Source organism: Papio anubis, chromosome 7 (assembly GCF_008728515.1).
Source record: "Papio anubis isolate 15944 chromosome 7, Panubis1.0, whole genome shotgun sequence".
NCBI lineage: Eukaryota > Metazoa > Chordata > Mammalia > Primates > Cercopithecidae > Papio > Papio anubis.
In genome coordinates this window covers 136,870,388-136,888,170 of record NC_044982.1, presented here as the reverse complement: position 1 = coordinate 136,888,170, position 17,783 = coordinate 136,870,388, and the positions used below count along the sequence as shown (strand labels likewise).

At 38.8% G+C, this 17,783-nt stretch overlaps 1 protein-coding gene across 7 annotated transcripts in view; it reads left to right on the top strand.

The window, feature by feature from the left end:
• The window catches only part of LOC101024330 (GA binding protein transcription factor subunit beta 1), a 77,036-nt gene that overhangs the window by 49,129 nt on the left and 10,124 nt on the right, over positions 1-17,783 (top strand). For 4 of the 7 annotated variants that reach the window (XM_003900926.5, XM_009210153.3, XM_009210154.4 and 1 more), the window contains 5 exons: positions 1,802-1,969; positions 4,667-4,861; positions 6,408-6,555; positions 6,875-6,988; positions 15,154-15,339. In XM_003900926.5, the coding sequence (XP_003900975.1) occupies positions 1,802-1,969; positions 4,667-4,861; positions 6,408-6,555; positions 6,875-6,988; positions 15,154-15,339 (811 nt within the window). The remainder of the gene's footprint in view (positions 1-1,801; positions 1,970-4,666; positions 4,862-6,407; positions 6,556-6,874; positions 6,989-15,153; positions 15,340-17,783) is intronic. The other 3 variants (XM_003900925.4, XM_017960610.2, XM_017960612.1) reach the window with 3 other exon arrangements.

Below are 17,783 nucleotides of genomic sequence, written 5' to 3'. Positions count from 1 at the left end.
CGTTTTGGAAGACAGTTTGGCAGCACATAGTAAATTTGAAGATGTACATACTGTATGATGTAGCAGTTGGGCTTCTAAGACTATTCCCAAGAGAAATGTGTTCATGTGCCTGAAACATACACAAGACTTCTGTATTTAGCAGCAACATTATTCATAATAACACAAAAACTGGAAACAACCCAAATATTCATCAATACTGGTTAAATTAATTGTGGCTTACTCATTCAATGGAATATTATAGAACACAGAAAATTAGTAAGCTATACTTATATTTATTAACATGGTGAATCTCATGAATATAATATCGAGCAAAAGAAGGCAAGTCACAGAGAAATACATGCAGTATAATTCTGGAGGCTGAGATGGAAGATCGCTTGAGCCCAGGAGTTAGAGGTTACAGTGAGCTACGATTGCTCCACTGCACTCTAGCCTGGGCGACAGAGCAAGAACCTGTCTCTAAAAAAATGCATTAAAAAAACCCCCCAAAAGCTACAAAAACTACATGGCCAGGTGTGGTGGCTCATATCCATAATCCCAGCACTTTGGGAGGCTGAGGGAGGAGGATCGCTAGAGCTCAGGAGTTTGAAGATACAGTGAGCTGTGATCACCCCACTATATTCCAGCCTGAGTGACAGAGTGAGACCCTGTCTCAGAAAACAAAACCAAAAAACCTGCATATATGTATATATATTTTGCATCAATAACCAAGAAGGGAAAGTCTCAGAAGACAAAAATAAAAAAGTAGATCCTAATGTCAAACTGAGCAAAACTCCTGGTTGCTAAATTGGCTGTTGAGATATTTTCATTAAATACTGATATTTAAGAGTATAGAAAAGGTTAAAGAAAAAGTGACAAAGCATGGAGAAAGAAAGGATTGTTTAAGGAATTTATTTGATCTGCTGGGATGACCTTCCCTTGAAAATGTAAGGTTTAGCTGGGTTCATTGGTGTGTGCCTGTAGTCCCAGCTACTCTGGAGGCTGAGGTGGGCAGATTGCTTGAGCCCAGCAGTTCAGAGCTGTAGTGTGTGATAATTGTACCTGTGAATAGCCATTGCACCCCAGCCTGGGCAACACAGTGAAGCCCTGTCTCTAATTAAGCAAACAACAATCAATCAAACAAACAAATAAACAAAATATATATATATATATAGAGAGAGAGAGATAGGACTAGGGACTTTTATACATATATCCCACTTAATCTCTTCATAACATAGTGAACTTTTTTTTTTTTGAGATAGAGTCTCACTCTGTCGCCCAGGCTGGAGTGCAGTGGCGCAATCTTGGCTCACTGCAACCTCTGCCTCCCGGGTTCAAGTGGTTCTCCTGCCTCAGCCTCCTGAGTAGCTGGGATTACAGGCACATGCTACCATGCCCGGCTAATTTCTGTGGTTTTAGCAGAGATGGGGTTTCACCATGTTGGCCGGGCTGGTCTTGAACTCCTGACCTCAAGTGATCCACCTGCCTTGGCCTCCCAAAGTACTGGGATTACAGGTGTGAGCCACCATGTCTGGCCACTGTCTCTTAATTTCTAATGAAATTAATTTTGTTCAGGCAGTTTATCTGATAAAAAATAATGAAGAAAGAAAATTTGAATTAAAGGAAATACTGGATGTTTTTCTTCATTGAGAGTGGGAATTCTTCAAGGCATTGTGAAGAGGATGTGATAAGCATGAATCTAGTCATGTCTTTTGAGTTTTGAGTTACTATGTAAACAAATAATGTAAAGAAAATCTTTACTATATAAACAGAAGTGTACTAACAATACTGTAAATGTGGATTTTTTTTTTTTCCTTTGGTACAGTTGGGAACTTCTCCACTTCATCTAGCAGCACAGTATGGTCATTATTCCACCACAGAGGTACTGCTCCGAGCTGGTGTAAGCAGAGATGCCAGAACCAAAGTGGACCGAACACCATTACATATGGCAGCTTCTGAGGGCCATGCCAGCATAGTAGAGGTTTTACTTAAGGTATGTGTTCTCTTTTTGCACTTTGCTTTTAAAAGGCTTTAGAGTTTTATAAGAAGGAGAGGGAACTAGTTTTTGTTAAATGCATACTTAGTATTTTATCTATAGTATTTCATTTTTTGTGTGTATAAGCCCATTAAATGAAAATTATCTTACAGCTTTCATTTCATGAGAGACAAAACTTTCTTTAGGTATATTCTTAGTTAAGTCAACTAATTTATTTCTTGGACCTTGGTCTATCTTATGGTGAGGGACTACAGCGTTTTTTTCTTTTTTCTTTTCTTTTTTTTTTTGAGACAGAGTCTCTCTCTGTCACCCAGGCTGGAGTGCAGTGGCACCATCTCGGCTCACTGCAACCTCCACCTCCCGGGTTCAAACGATTTTCCTGCCTCAGCCTCCTGAGTAGCTGGGACTACAGGCACCCACCACCACGCCTAGCTAATTTTTGTGTTTTTAGTAGAGATGGGATTTCACCATATTGGCCAGACTGGTCTTGAACTCCTGACCTTGTAGAAAATTCTGAAACATAGAGTGATAGATGTTCTGCTTGATCCTTCTTATTCTGGCCTCTAGATCAGCCTATCAAAAAGAAATACAATGGAAGCCATAAATGCAAATCACGTATACTGTAATTCTAAATATTCCAGTAGCTACATTTAAAAAGTAATTCTAATTTTATATTTTATTTAACCCAATATATACAAAGATTATCATTTCAACATGAAATCAGTATAAAAATTATTATTATTATTATTATTTTTCTGAGATGGAGTCTAGCTTTGTTGCCCAGGCTGGAGTGCAGTGGCACGATCTTGGCTCATAGCAACTTCCGCCTCCCAGATTCAAGGAATTCTCCTGCCTCAGTCTCCTGAGTAGCTAGGATTACAGGTGCCCGCTAACCCGCCTGGCTAATTTTTGTATTTTTCGTAGAGATGGAGTTTCACCATGTTGGTCAGGTTGGTCTCTAACTCCTGACCTCAAGTGATCTGCCTGCCTCGGCCTCCCAAAGTGCTGGGATTATAGGGGTGAGCCACCACGCCTAGTCCAGTACAAAAATTATTAATGAGATGTATTACATTCTATTTTTTTGGTATGTTTTTCAATTTCAATGTGTGGTTTTTTTTTTTTTTTTTGGATGAAGTTTTGCTCTTGTTGCCCAGGCTGGAGTGCAGTGGCGTGATCTTGGCTCACCGAAACCTCTGCCTGCCAGGTTCAAGTGATTCTCTTGCCTCAGCCTCCCGAGTAGCTAGGATTACAGGCATGCACCACCAGGCCCCGCTAATTTTTTGTATTTTTAGTAGAGACGGGGTTGCTCCATGTTGGTCAGGCTGGTCTTGAACTCCCGACCTAAGGTGATCTGCCTGCCTTGGCCTCCCAAAGTGCTGAGATTACAGGCATGAGCCACTGCACCTGGCCTCAGTGTGTGTTTATACATATAGCACATCTCTATTCTGGCTAGCAGCATTTCAAATGCTCAAAAACTACATGTGTCTATTGACTGTCATATTGGACAATATATCTCTAGTTAGCTTACTTTCAGTTCTTTATGGTGCACTGGTTTTCTTTTTATAATTTTTTTATTTTTATTTTTTCTGGGTTACAGTGGTTTTGAAAGCAAAAGATTTTTTTTGGTGGAAATGAGGAACCAAGGGACCAGCTGCTATACAAACATTAAAGAAGCTTTTAGAGGAATGCTCATAGTTTCCTTCATTTCTTATGCCATTCTAGCTCTTTATGCCCATAGCTGGGTGACTGAAAAAATAATTGCCTCATTCCTAAGAAATTAGAAGGAAAACAGGAAATTCAGCATGAGAGAAAAATGATTAAGTGACAGATTAAGTGGTGATTGTAAGTGACAGATTAAGTGGTGATTGCTGGGACATGTGTGTGTGTGTGTGTGTGTGTGTGTATATGTGTGTATATATATATATATATTTTTTTTTTTTTTTCTTTTTTCTGAGATAGGCTCTCACTCTGTTACCCAGGTTGGAGTGCAGTGGTGCAATCTTGGCTCATTGCAACCTCCGCCTCCCAGGCTCGAGCAATCCTCCCAACTCAGCCTCCTGAGTAGCTGGGATCACAGCTGTGTGCCACCACACCCAGCTAATTTTTTGTATTTATTTATTTATTTGAGATAGCATCTCGCTCTGTTGCCCAGGCTGGAGTGCGGTGGCATGATCTTGGCTCATTGCAACCTCTGCCTCCTGGGTTCCAGTGATTCTCCTGTGTCAGTCTCCCATGTAGCTGGCATTACAGGTGTGTGCCTCCGTGCCTGGCTAATTTTTGTATTTTTAGTAGAGATGGCGTTTCACCATGTTGGCCAGGCTGGTCTCGAACTCCTAACCTCAAGTTATCTGCCTGCCTTAGCCTCCCAAAGTGCTGGGATTACAGATGTTAGCTACCATGTCTGGCCCTTAATTTTTTGTGTTTTTTTGTATTGTAGAGATGGGGTTTTGCCATGTTGCCCAGGCTGGTTTCAAAACCCTGAGCTCAGCCAATCCAACCGCCTCGGCCTCCCAAAGTGTTGGGATTACAGGTGTGAGCCACTGTACCTGGCATGGAACATGTATTTAACATATACAAATAAAGAATTGATTATGTTATTTGTTCTTACTTTAAAGCACAGACTAATAATTTCATATCAGGAATTTTTTATATAACATTTCATATGTTAGTAATCTCTTTGGAATATTTTTGTAGCATGGTGCTGATGTCAATGCAAAGGACATGTTAAAGATGACAGCTCTCCATTGGGCCACAGAACACAATCATCAAGAGGTGGTGGAACTTTTAATCAAATATGGTGCTGATGTACACACGCAAAGTAAATTTTGTAAAACTGCATTTGATATTTCAATAGACAATGGAAATGAAGATTTAGCAGAGATATTACAGGTAACTTTTGACTTTTAATTTAAGAACATAAAGAAAAAGAATTATCAGTAGAGGGATCTCTTATATTGTGGATGATTTAAACTATTTCGTTTGTAGCCTTTCATTTTGGGCTTAGTTATTTTGGATAGGCCTTTTTCTCTTTCACTTCCTCTTTGTTTATTACTATTCATTTTCTTGATTATAAGGCCAGTCTTTTCATTAACGTTAGATAAGGTGATTACTTTCTGATTTTTAAGTTTCTAAATTTCCCTGTAGACTTTTTTTTTTTTTTGAGCCAGAGTCTTGCTCTGTCACCCAGGCTGGAGTGTAGTGGTACGATCTTGGCTCACTGCAACCTTTGCCTCCTGGGTTCAAGCAATTCTACCTCAGCCTCCTGAGTAACTGAGACTACAGGTGCATGCTGCCACGCCCGGCTAATTTTTTGTATTTTTAGTAGAGGTTGTGTTTCACCATGTTGCCCAGGCTGGTGTCGAACTCCTGAGCTCAGGTGATCTGCCTGCCTCGGCCTCCCAAAGTGCGGGGATTACAGGTGTGAGCCACTGCGCCTGGCCCTAGACATTTTATTCTATTATTTTTGTTGCATTTTGATACTATATGATTTTTCCAGGTCTACTATAAATGACTTTATAAAAATTAAAAAAATGTATATATTAGCAACCGTAATAACATCCCTTGAGTGAGTGATGCAGTTTGATTTGTTTCTTTTATTTTTCAACATCCTCAAAAAGATCTGCTGTTTTTGGCTTTTGGGAAGATTTTTCTAGTAACTAACATTACTTCTCTTATTTTCAGCCATATGACATAATATAAATTATCTTCTTTAATTAATGCCTCTTCTTGCCTGTTTGTTCCTGATCCCAGCAGTAGAACTCTTCTTTGCTAAGACTGTCTAACTCCTTTGAGCTTTCACTAGTTACTTAAAAGATGTTTTATGTTCAGGAAAATGAATTCTACCATGCCTCTTTCCATTCCTTTTACTCTTAGGAGTGCAGTTTGGGGGTTGGAGTTGAAGATGGGGAACAATTAATTGAGAAGGACATGCTTTATATATGTGGTATTATGTATTGCCAAATATAGAAGAAATAATTAAATTTCTATAGCTACAGAAATATTTTTTGTTTGTTTGTTTTGTTTTGGTTTTGGTTTTTTTAAGATGGGGGTCTCACTATGTTGCCCATGCTGGTCTCAAATTCCTGGGCTTAAGCACTTCTCCTGCCTCCGCCTCCTGAATAGCTGGGATTACAGGCACCTGCCACCTCAACCGGCTTGATGTCCAGTTGTTCTTTGTTCTGTTAAAAACCTTTTAGATACTCATTTCTCCTCTCCCAGGATTTTGCTGCTTTACCTAGGAGGGGGACTCGGGATATAAATATATACCCATGGTGTGCCCCTACACTGTCAGGGGACCTTAGACATATATTTCCACTTGTACTATGTGATTATTCTTCGAGAATATTCCTTTACATGTGTGTTTGTATTATATGGAGAATTTGTGCTATATGTTCTGGTTATAATTCTGAAAACACTGTGGTCATTTTTTCCCTAGATTGCTATGCAGAACCAAATCAACACAAACCCAGAGAGTCCTGACACTGTGACAATACATGCTGCAACACCACAGTTTATCATTGGACCTGGAGGGGTGGTGAACCTAACAGGTCTGGTATCTTCAGAAAATTCATCCAAGGCAACAGGTATTGAGATGCATATAGGATAGGCTTTGGGATTTTATGCTTTAGTAGGTATTCATCATTTTAAGAAAGGACTGTTGGAGAACAAGGGTAAGATTCTGTCAGCCACCTTGGTTTTCTTTGGCATAACTGGCAAAAAAAATTTTATGAGACAAAACAATCTGAAGAAAGGTGATACTGCAAAATTTACTGCAGTATTACCTTTCAAAAGCTAATGCTATCCAAGCTTTGTTTAAGAGTCAAATAAGGTAAATAGAGTATCAGAAATATGCATTGGATTAAGCTCCTTAGAAATTCAAATCTATTTTCTTTTTTCTTACAGATGAAACGGGTGTATCTGCTGTTCAGTTTGGAAACTCTTCTACATCAGTATTAGCTACATTAGCTGCCTTAGCTGAAGCATCTGCTCCATTGTCCAATTCTTCAGAAACTCCAGGTTAGAAAAGCACGTCTAATGTGTACATTAAAATTGCAGATTCAGGCTGGGTGCAGTGGCTCACACCTGTAATCCTGGCACTTTGGGAGGGTGAGGCGGGTGGATTGCCTGAGGTCAGGAGTTTGAGACCAGCCTGGGCAACATAGTGAAACCCTGTCCCTACTAAAAACACAAAAAATTAGCCAGGCGTGGTGGCACATGCCTGTAATCCCAGCTACTCGGGAGGCTGAGGCAGGAGGATTGCTTGAACCCAGGAGGTGAAGGTTGTAGTGAGCTGAGTTTGCGCCACTGCATTCCAGCCTGGGTAACAGAGCAAGACTCTGTCTCAAAAAAAAAAAAGAAAGAAAGAAAACAAAAAAACAGTTGGAGATTCAAATATTTGCAAAGGCCAGGAAGACAATAAAAGGCTAAGGTGTGCAGGATTGAGATTACACCCGGCTGAAGAGTGGGGCAAGGGCAGGGAGTCATCTGTGACTGAGCTCTAACTGATTATAGTCATCAGCCCAGTATTCCCAAATTCTGTTTTTTAATAGGAAGCTGTGAATCTGGATTTTGAAAGAACATTAAATCTTGGTAACTAATTGAAAAACAAAACAAAACTTTTGTGGCTCATAGAAAAAAATGTCCCTGTATCTAAGTTGGCCCTTGATTTACTAGTTTGTGACTTTTTGTTTAAACAACTTACTTTGGCTGGGCATGGTAGCTCACACCTGTAATCCTAGCACTTTGAGAGGCCGAGATAGGTGGATTCCTTGAGCCCGGAACCCTGGGCAACATGCTGAAAGCCCATCTCTACCAAAAAATATAAAAAATTAGTCAGGTGTGGTGGTTGGTGCCTGTGGTCCAGCTGCTCAGGAGGCTGAGGTCAGAGGATCGCTTGAACCTGGGAGTTCAAGACCAGCCTGGCCAACATGTGTCTGAAACCCCGTCTCTACTAAAAATACAAAAATTAGCTGGATGTGGTGGCATGTGCCTGTAATCCCAGCTACTCAGGAGGCTGAGACAGGAGAATCGCTTGAACCTTGGAGGTAGAGATTGCAGTGAGCCAAGATTGTACCACTGTGCTCCAACCTGGGTAACACAGGGAGACTCTGTCTCAAAAAAAAAAAAATAAATAAATAAATAAAAAATAAATAAAAGTTTAAGTATGTTATCACCAGAGTAAACAACTCAAAGCTCAGTTTGCACATACTCAGGCAAAGCTAAATCTGCCACAAATTATTTCTCCGACTTCTGGCTATCCAGTTTCTTTAAAATCAATTGTCAGACTCATCCTGATTCTCGAAATGTTTATATATATCTTTTCAAGGGCTTGTTAGAATCTGGAAAATACAGTAGTGGTACCTCCATTTTATATATAATGAAACTGGTTTGTGGAAGTTGAATAATTTTATCAAAGGGCATGTGGCTATTAAGTAGAGAAAGGAGGATTATGCTCAAAGTCTGACTGATTCCCAAGGTATGTGTCTGTGACCACTATCATGTACCATCTGTCTTATGCAGCTTATTCACATGGTCTGTGGGCTCTTTTAGAATGTTTATAATTTGGTTTGTGATATTTGAATTACACAATATTGAATTATTTGTGTAATTTTCATTTTACCTTATTTCAAGCAAAAGCGTCACTATTACTTTTGGGATGTATCTGTTTCTGTAGCTTTTTCTAGTAATAGGTAGTCTGTTGAAATAAGTGTTCTGCTACTTTCTTGTCCTTTTAAAATGATGTTGGCCAAAATATAGTGTAAGCTCCATCAGTACACTGATTGTTACTGCTCATATTCTTTTCTTTTACTAGCTAAGTGGTACAATAAACATTTTTCCTGGGTAGAAAACAGCCAGAATGTAGCAGCAGATGGACTGTATTTTAAATGGAAACTAGCTGGTTGGCATGGTCCTATATATAAAGAGAAGGCAATTGTGGAAGTCCAGGGTACCATGCCATTTCACTCAGGAATTATGGCTTTAGATAGCACCTTCATGTCTCTTCATTTTGGAATGACTTGCAAAATGGAAATGATTTCCATTTGGAAGTCAGTGGAATTAACTTTCCATTAGAAAATGGAAATGACGTTAGTACCATTTTTGACATATACCACACATATTAATGGTAGTCCCATGAGAACCTTAGAATGTCTATTATAATATTTTCATTGAGAAACCAAATGATACCTCTGTCTTTTCTTGACGTTCTAGCAAATATAACAGCAGGTTGTCAGTGCTGGATGATTAAAATAGCTCATTGAATTACTATTGTTGTTCAGTGGAAAGAGATTACTTTTAGCTGGAGTTGGGGGTGGGTGTGGTGGAGGGGAATGTGTTGAGTTATGCTCTAAAGAATGGGTAAGATTTAGATAGATTGGAACTAATTCTAACTCATACCATTTTGTGTGATTTTCATTTTGAAAGTCATTCCAAAATGAATAGACAGAAAAGTGAAAGCTTTTTTTTGGGGGGGGAATTGTGGATATATATTTTCTTATGAGGAAAACCACCACCATGTTGTACATTATTTATTAGTATACAGAAACAATCACATTTTCCTGTCTTTCTACTAAGGCTTACAGGCCACTCTAGTGGATCATGGAATCTTCCTAGAGGAAGAAACATTTAAACTGAAAATTAAAGTAGGCATTAGTCAGGGAAAAGTTTGGGGAAGAACATTTTAGCAAGAGGGACATGTAAAGCTTTTGAGACAGGAAAGTACTTGACTTTTTAGGGGACCCGGAGGCCAGTGCAGCTAAACCCAGTAAGTGGAAGAGTCACTCAAGGTGACTGAAGGTGAGATTATATAGGACTTTAAAAATGATCCTTTGGCAGGTTTAGAAGAATGCTTTGGAAGGGAGTTTTGTTTGGAGTCTAATGCAGTCAACCAGGGAAGAGTTATCATAGTGATAGCGTGAATGAAGATTTGACAGAGACAGTGAGTGAATAGATTAGAGGGTTATTTGGGATGTAGAATTAGAAGCTGTGATTGGTTAAGATGGAGGCCTTACATCTGTAGTGTAGTTATCTGGCTCTTTAAAAATATTTTTTCATACATCTCTTATTTCGTAGCTCTAGCCTGTAGTCCTATAGCAACTTTTCTTTGCTTAGCTTTATTCTTCCTTGTGGTCTAATTATACAATACCTTGATTAAATACACATCTGTGATTACCCTTCTTTTTTGTCTTTAGAGCAACTTCTGGTAATTACTAATAAAGTGGTTTTTCCAAAGGTGTAATGCATCTGGTGCCTTTAAAATTTCCCTCCTTTCTTATGTGTCAAAATAGGGGTTCAAAAAAGAAAAACAATAAAAATAAAAAGTTCCGTCCGTTCTTCCTAAAAGTGAAATTTGAACCAGATCTGTTTTGCAGATTGTTTTTTGGTCTGTATAAAAAATAGGGTAATACAACTCAGTTGGCTTTAAGGGATACATACTGGGCCTCATGAGGTTGTTTTGTTTTTGCTTTTTTGTTTTTAATTTCAGGTTAAACTGCTGCCATAATACCTTTGAAAAGTTTTTTTTTTTTCTTCAATGAACATAGTTTCTACTTTATTTATTTTATTTTTATTTTACTTTATTTTATTTTATTTTATTTTATTTTATTTATTTTTGAGATGGAGTCTCGCTCTGTCGCCCAGGCTGGAGTGTAGTGGCATGATCTTGGCTCACTGCAAGCTCCGCCTCCTCCTAGGTTTGCACCATTCTCCTGCCTCAGCTTTCCCAGTAGCTGGGATTACAGGCGTGCGCCATCACGCCCAGCTAATTTTTGTATTTTTAGTAGAGACGGGGTTTCACCATCTTGGCCAGGATGGTCTCGATCTCTTGACCTCATGATCCACCCGCCTTGGCCTCCCAAAGTGCTGAGATTACAGGCATGAGCCACTGCGCCCGGCCCATAGTTTCTATTTTATTATTTAAATGTTTCTATGTAGAATTTTCAGTCTTTTAGGGCATTTCAAAGACAGTGTTCTTCCCTGTCTTATTTCATTTTTATGGCGTCCAAATTCAGAATTCTTGTTGAACAAGAGATCTCAGATGTCTTCAAAGGTGCTGCAGATTATCTAGGTTTTCTTTAAATATTACAACTTGACTTTTGAATTAGATCAGTGAATATTTATGTTATAGTTTTTTTTTTATCCAGGGAGCTTTATGTTTTGGAATATAAATATATTTTTAAAAATCAATAATCTTTTAAGAGTTTTTAGACTTTCTCTTTTATTCTTACATGTTTCAACATTTTACTGTTAGATTGTTCTTAAAGCTTCTGGGGGGCACTTTGTCTTACATAATTGGTTTCCTTTTAATTTTTTCTTAAATATCTTACCATAGCACAACTTAAAAAGAAAGCTTGTTAGATGAAAGGCAAGAACTCTTTTATTTTAATAATAGTCATTGCAAATAGTGCAAAGATGAAAGTTCTTGAATTGTGCCTTGTGTGTGATCTTAGAAATTTCTTACATATGATTAAGCTTTAAAATATTTACTAACTGTAGTTAGTATTCAACTCAAGTGAACATTTCTTTTTCATATGGATAGTTTTTTGAAAAAATCAAAGCAATACTTAATGTGTTTGAAAATCCTAGTAGTAGTTCTGTTGACTATATTACTATTTTATGTCCTACTTTTCATTTTGTAATTATCTTCCTGAAATTTTCTTAAGTGCTTGGTGATAAAACCTAATCATAGTTTAAGGTAAACAAAAATTACAAGAGAGCTCAAAACATAAAGATTGTTTGCATTTTGAGTGTTCTGTGGTTTGTATTGTGATCCTTGATTACTAAGTAACACAGTAACAGTCGAAGCCAGGCCTGTTGAGTACAGGCCTGTTGAGTACATCGTGAAAACCAGTTTCCTAGTATTTTTCCTGCCTTAAAAAAAAAAAAGCAGTTCCTATATTTATGGCCTCTCTGTCTTAGTAAATCCTGTGATCACTGATATCCATGATGCCCTACTGTGAGTTGATAGAAACTCAGCATGTTTCAGAGCAACTGTGTATCTGGATGGTAGCTCGATTTTAGTAGAGTGGTTTTATTTAATTACACTTTTTGTAAAATTACCCTTTTTGTAATTACACTTTTGTAATGTGTAAATAACACATTAAAAACCATGCCATTTAGAAATAATTTTTAATGTCATTCCTCTTTTTGAGCTAGTTATAATTAATTTTTTTTATATGTAGACAGTTTTCAAACCCACAGAAAAATTGGAGGATGAACCTGTATAACTTAGACCTGTATTCACCAACTATTAACATCTTGGCATGCCCGTATGTTCTCTGACACATGCGTGCTTGTACACACACACACACACACGCACACACCTTTATTTTGCCAAGTTATATGAAAGGAGGCTGGGGACATCATGATATACTTCACCTTTACTTTGGCATGTATATCTCAGGAGTAAGAATAGCCTTCTACGTATCCACGGCTCCATTTTATTTTCTAAAAACATCAACATTAATCACAAAAATTATCTGATATATGGTCCATTTTCAAGTTGTCCTCCAAATGTCATTTATAGTCAGATTTAGTTCAGACATTTCCAGGAAGAACACCAGTGAATTTTGTAACCTCCCAGTGCATCACGTAAGGAGGCACATAATATCAGCCCATCCTGATAAGAACCACTTGGTGGAATTGTGACTGCCGGCTCTTTTCAGGTAGTTTTTCCCCTTTGCAACTAATAGTAATCTTTGGTGGGATACTTTGAGAACATTTGAGTATCCTGTTTCCCCACAAGATTTTACCAGTGCTTTTAGCACCCACTACTGATCCTCGCTTGAAGCAATTATTACGTCAGGAGTTACAATGATTTATCTTAACTTGTGTTTTTTCAATGTTAATTAGATGTCTTTCTATCAGGAGGACCTTTCCCATTTCCTCCTTTCTCTCCTTTTTATGAGGTATTGTGATAGATTTTTTTTTTTTTTTTTGAGATAGAGTCTCACTGTGTCACCCAGGCTGGAGTGCAGTGTTGTGATTACTGCTCACTGCAACCTCAACCTCCCAGGCTCAAGGGATCCTCCCACCCCAGCCTCCCAAATAGCTGTGACTACAGGTGTAAACCAACAAACCTGGCTAATTTTTAAATTTTTTGTAGACAGGATTTCACTGTTACTCAGGCTGGTCTTGAACTCCTGGGCTCAAGTGATCATACTGCCTCGGCCTCCTGGAGTGCTGGTATTATAGGCATGAATCAGATAGAAAGATTTTTTAAAATTCAGGCTGGGTGTGGTGGCTCACACCTGTAATCCTAGCACTTTGGGAGGCCAAGGCAGGCGGATCATGAGGTCAGGAGTTCGAGACCAGCCTTGCCAATGTGGTGAAACCCCGTCTCTACTAAAAATACAAAAAAAAAAAAAAATTAACTGGGTGTGGCGGCATGCACCTGTAGTTCCAGTTACTCGGGAGGCTGAGGCAGAAGAATTGCTTGAACCTGGGAGGCGGGGGTTGCAGTAAGCCAAGATCGCGCCACTGCACTCTAGCCTAGTGACAGAGTGAGACTCTGTCTCAAAAAAAAAAAAAAAAATTCAATGGATAGTAATCCATTACTATCATTCCTTTTGATGCTTTTTTATTGAAGTGCAGTTTAATATACAGAAATGCTTATAAGTGTGCAGTTTGAGGAATTATCACAAAGGGCTCACAGAGGATAATTGTAAACATTGTATAAACATTGCTCAGTTCATAAATGGAAGGTAGACAGTACATATTCTTTTGTGTCTGGTTTACATCACTTAGTTTTGTTTTTTTGTCAGTTTCACCCATGTTTTGCATACAGTCAGATTGCTGTGTTTGAGTCTACCATTGTTTATTTATTATCAAAGAATATCTGGGTTGTTTGTAGTTTTTTACTAGTATGCATAAAGCTACCATGTATGTTCTTCTACATGTCTTTTGGGTTCAGTAGTGGGTGTAGGATTGCCTGTGAGAAAGGATTTTGGCAGTATTAAGTTGCAATTTCTCTACCCAGACAGGGACACAGGTGCTGCTTTTGCTGCCAGAATCCTCTCTAAGGCTCTCATAAATTATTAAGAGCATATTTGGGGATTTTATTTGTGGAAATGTTAATATATTATACTATTTACTATCACATAGTACCACGTCTGTATACCACTTATTATCAAGGCAAATCCTTGCTCACTTAATCCAAAAAGAGAATACTCTTTATTCTGTATGTCAACTCATATATAAATGTAAATGGAGTATAATCATATTCAAATTCATCTTATGAATTGTGGATTTTTTGTTTTGTTTTGTTTTGAGACAGGGTCTTGTTCTGTTGCCTATTCTAGAGGGCAGTGACATGATCTTTTCTCACTGCAACCTCTGCCTCCCAGGTTCAGACAATTCTCCTGCCTCAACCTCCTGAGTAGCTGGGATTATAGGCATTCACCACCAGTCCCTGCTAATTTTGTATTTTTAGTAGAGACGGGATTTTGCCATGTTGGCCAGGCTAGTCTCAAACTCCTGACCTCAAGTGATCCTCCCGCCTCAGCCTCTCAAAGTGCTGGGATTACAGGCCTGAGCCACCAGCACCCGACTGAATTGTGAGGTTTTATGAAACAGATACAACCTTCGTCATGATATTAGATCTTCTAAATTTTATACCTCATACAACCAAATGAAGAGAAATTGTTTAACCACTCACATGTGAAGATAGTTGAAACTTATGTATTGTAAATTACGAGAGACTTGTAATCAACTGGTTGCATAGATATTTCCAACACCACTGGAGACTGAGTTTTAAAACCATGTACAAATTTTCCTGGGTAAGAAAGAAGCAGGGGACCAGGTGTGGTGGCTCATGTTTGTAATTCTCAGCACTTTGGGAGGTCAAGGCAGGAGGCTTGCTTGAGGCCATGAGTTTGAGACCAGCCTGGCCAACATAGCAACACCTCATCCCTACAAAAATAAAACTAGTCAGGGATGGTGGTACGTACCTGCAGTCTCATCTACTTGGGAGGCTGTCAAGAGGATCACTTGAGTGCACGAGTTAAGGATGCCGTGAGCCATGATTGCACCACTACGCTCCAGCCTGGGCATCAGAGTGAGACCCTGTCTCTATTTAAAAAAAGAAAAGAAAGAAGCAGAGAAAGCAAAAGTAGCAGACAAAGCAATAATAGGTTTCTATTCATACTGTTACATATGTTTGCTGAGTTTTCTTTTTTTTTTTCCAGTAGTGGCCACGGAGGAAGTAGTTACTGCAGAATCTGTGGATGGTGCCATTCAGCAAGTAGTTAGTTCAGGGGGTCAGCAAGTCATCACAATAGTTACAGATGGAATTCAGCTTGGAAATTTGCACTCTATTCCAACCAGTGGAATTGGTCAACCCATCATTGTGACCATGCCAGATGGACAACAAGGTTAGTAGTAGACATTTTTATAAAGTTTGTGTTTGTTTTTATTTTATTTTTATTTTCTTTAAGTCTTCTCTGCAGTCCAAAGAGATTGTGTTTATTTTTAATTCTCAGGAAATTATGATATGTGTTCCAAAGAATTTATTTTTGCCTTGAGTTATATTTGTATAACCCTTTGCAGGACACCTAATTACCTAATTTTATTTGCTTAGGCTAATTAAAATTAAAATTAGCTTGCTTTCTCTGAGTATATACTAGGTGGAAAGAGAAATTGGCCCTAAAGTATTCTGGTTGAAAAATGAGCTTAAATGTCACCACAAATAATACCTGAAATAAATAATTCAAATCAGCATTGGACAATAGTTTCCTAGATCATTTAATCCAATTGGAATACCATGTGAGCTTTTAAAAATATCACATAAGAAAAAGCTACTTAAAAAGAAGTTGGAGCCTGGGCAACGTGGTGAGACCCCATGTCTAAAAAAATTATAAAAAATTAGCTAGGCATGGTGACATTTACTGATAGTCCCAGCTACTTGGGAGCTCGAAGTGGCAGAATTGCTAGAGCCCAGGAGGTTGAAGCTGCAGTGAGCCATTATCGTGCCACTGCATTCCAGCCTGGGGAACAGAGAGAAGCTCTTTCTCAGAAAAAGAAAAAGAAAAAAAAAAGGTGGACTTAGGACTTGTAGTAGGAATATGGTAGCAAATTTTAGCAGCTTTATTGTGAATTCTAACATTTTTCTCCTTTTGGAAACCACAAAGGCTAACAAGATGAAACAAAAGCCTCAACTACATTTTCAGTAAAACTAAAAGGCTGAGAAAACCTCAGAATTCCACATTTTTAAGTGCTGCCAAAAGCATCTGAAGCCATTACAGCCAGAGGACAAGAGGACTGTCACGGAAATCCACGCTGGTGCATCAAGGAAAGAAAAGGGGTTAAGCTCAGCAATAAAGATAAACATGCTTTCTCAGAAGTATAGGGCCCCAGACTCAGTAGGAAGTGCTGAATGCAGGACTAAGATAGAATAGGGCATGAATACTGAGGCAGAGAGAGAAGCTGCAGAAAGTATCTAACTAAGCATTGCCCTGTACCTTGTCTCCCCCTAAAAATAGTGTCCACACATAATCTTGGAGAAAATGACTAGGGCTGGTATGGTGGCTTAAGCCCATAATCCCAGCACTTTGGAATGCTAAGGTCGGAGGATTGCTTGAGGCCAGGAGTTCAAGACCAGCCTTAGCAACACAATGATACTTGTCTCTACAAAAGTAGAAACAACGAAATTAGCCAGGTATGGTAGTGTGAACCTGTAGTCCCAGCTACTTGGAAGGCTGAGGCAGGAGGATCGCTTGGGCCCGGGAGTTTGAGGCTGCAGTGAACTATGATTGCACCATTGCACTCCAGTGTGGATGACAGAGCGAGACCCTGTCTCCAAGAAAATAAAGAAGAAGAAAAAATGAGTAGGATTGTAGAGCGTGTGCCTTTCATGGCCAGTGAAGGGCAGGGCTAGAGGTAGAACTTCACCTAAACCAGGTTTGGTTTTGAGTGGCAGAGGAGGTATGACACTGAACAGAGACCAGATTTGGAGAAAGGAGTTTGTTGCTGTGACAGTAGAAGAGGGAACACTTGGCCTGTGAAGCCTGGGAGGCCATTCTGTCCCACTCTGCTGAAATCTTCTGCTGATAGCTGGTCTGAAATTGGATTAGGGTCAGATGCTTTCACAAAGCGTTAAAGAACTAATTCTAATTTTTAGAAAAGAAGAAAGCTTTAAAAATATTTGTATCAAGCAGACGTAACATTGTTTCCAAAACCTGTATCATTATGCAGACTAATGATTTCTCACAGCTCTGAAGGCTAGAAGTGCCAGGTCAAGGTCTTGGGGCAGGTTTGGTTTCTTCTGAGGCTGCTCTCCTTGATTTGCAGATGGCCATCTTCTGGCCTGTCCTCACATGGTCTACCTCAGTTTGTTTGTGTTATCTGTGTCCTAATCTCCTCTTCCTGTAAGGACACCAGTAGTACTGGATTAGGGCCCATCTCATTTTACCTTAATTATCTGTTTAAGGACCCTGTCTCCAAATAGAGTCACACTCTGAGGTACTGGGGGTTAGGACTTCAACATGTGAATTTGGGGAGTGGGAGTACCACTCAGCCCATAACAAAGATCACGTTTTTTTCTGTAATTAGCCAAATTGATTCTAAAGTTTATGTTGATGGGGCAGAGGGAAGAAGAATAAGGAAAACTCTGGAAAAGAATAGCAATGAGAGAGTTCTACTGAATATTTTTAAAAAATAAACTTTTAAAGCCTTCCTGAATAAAAAATATATAGTTAACATGTGAATTATATAGACTGTACAGTCTAATAGATATAAATTCTCATTTTTTTCCAAGTTAATTTATAAATGTCATGAATAAAAAAGAAAACTCGAATTCTCAATATCTCTAATGTTTTAA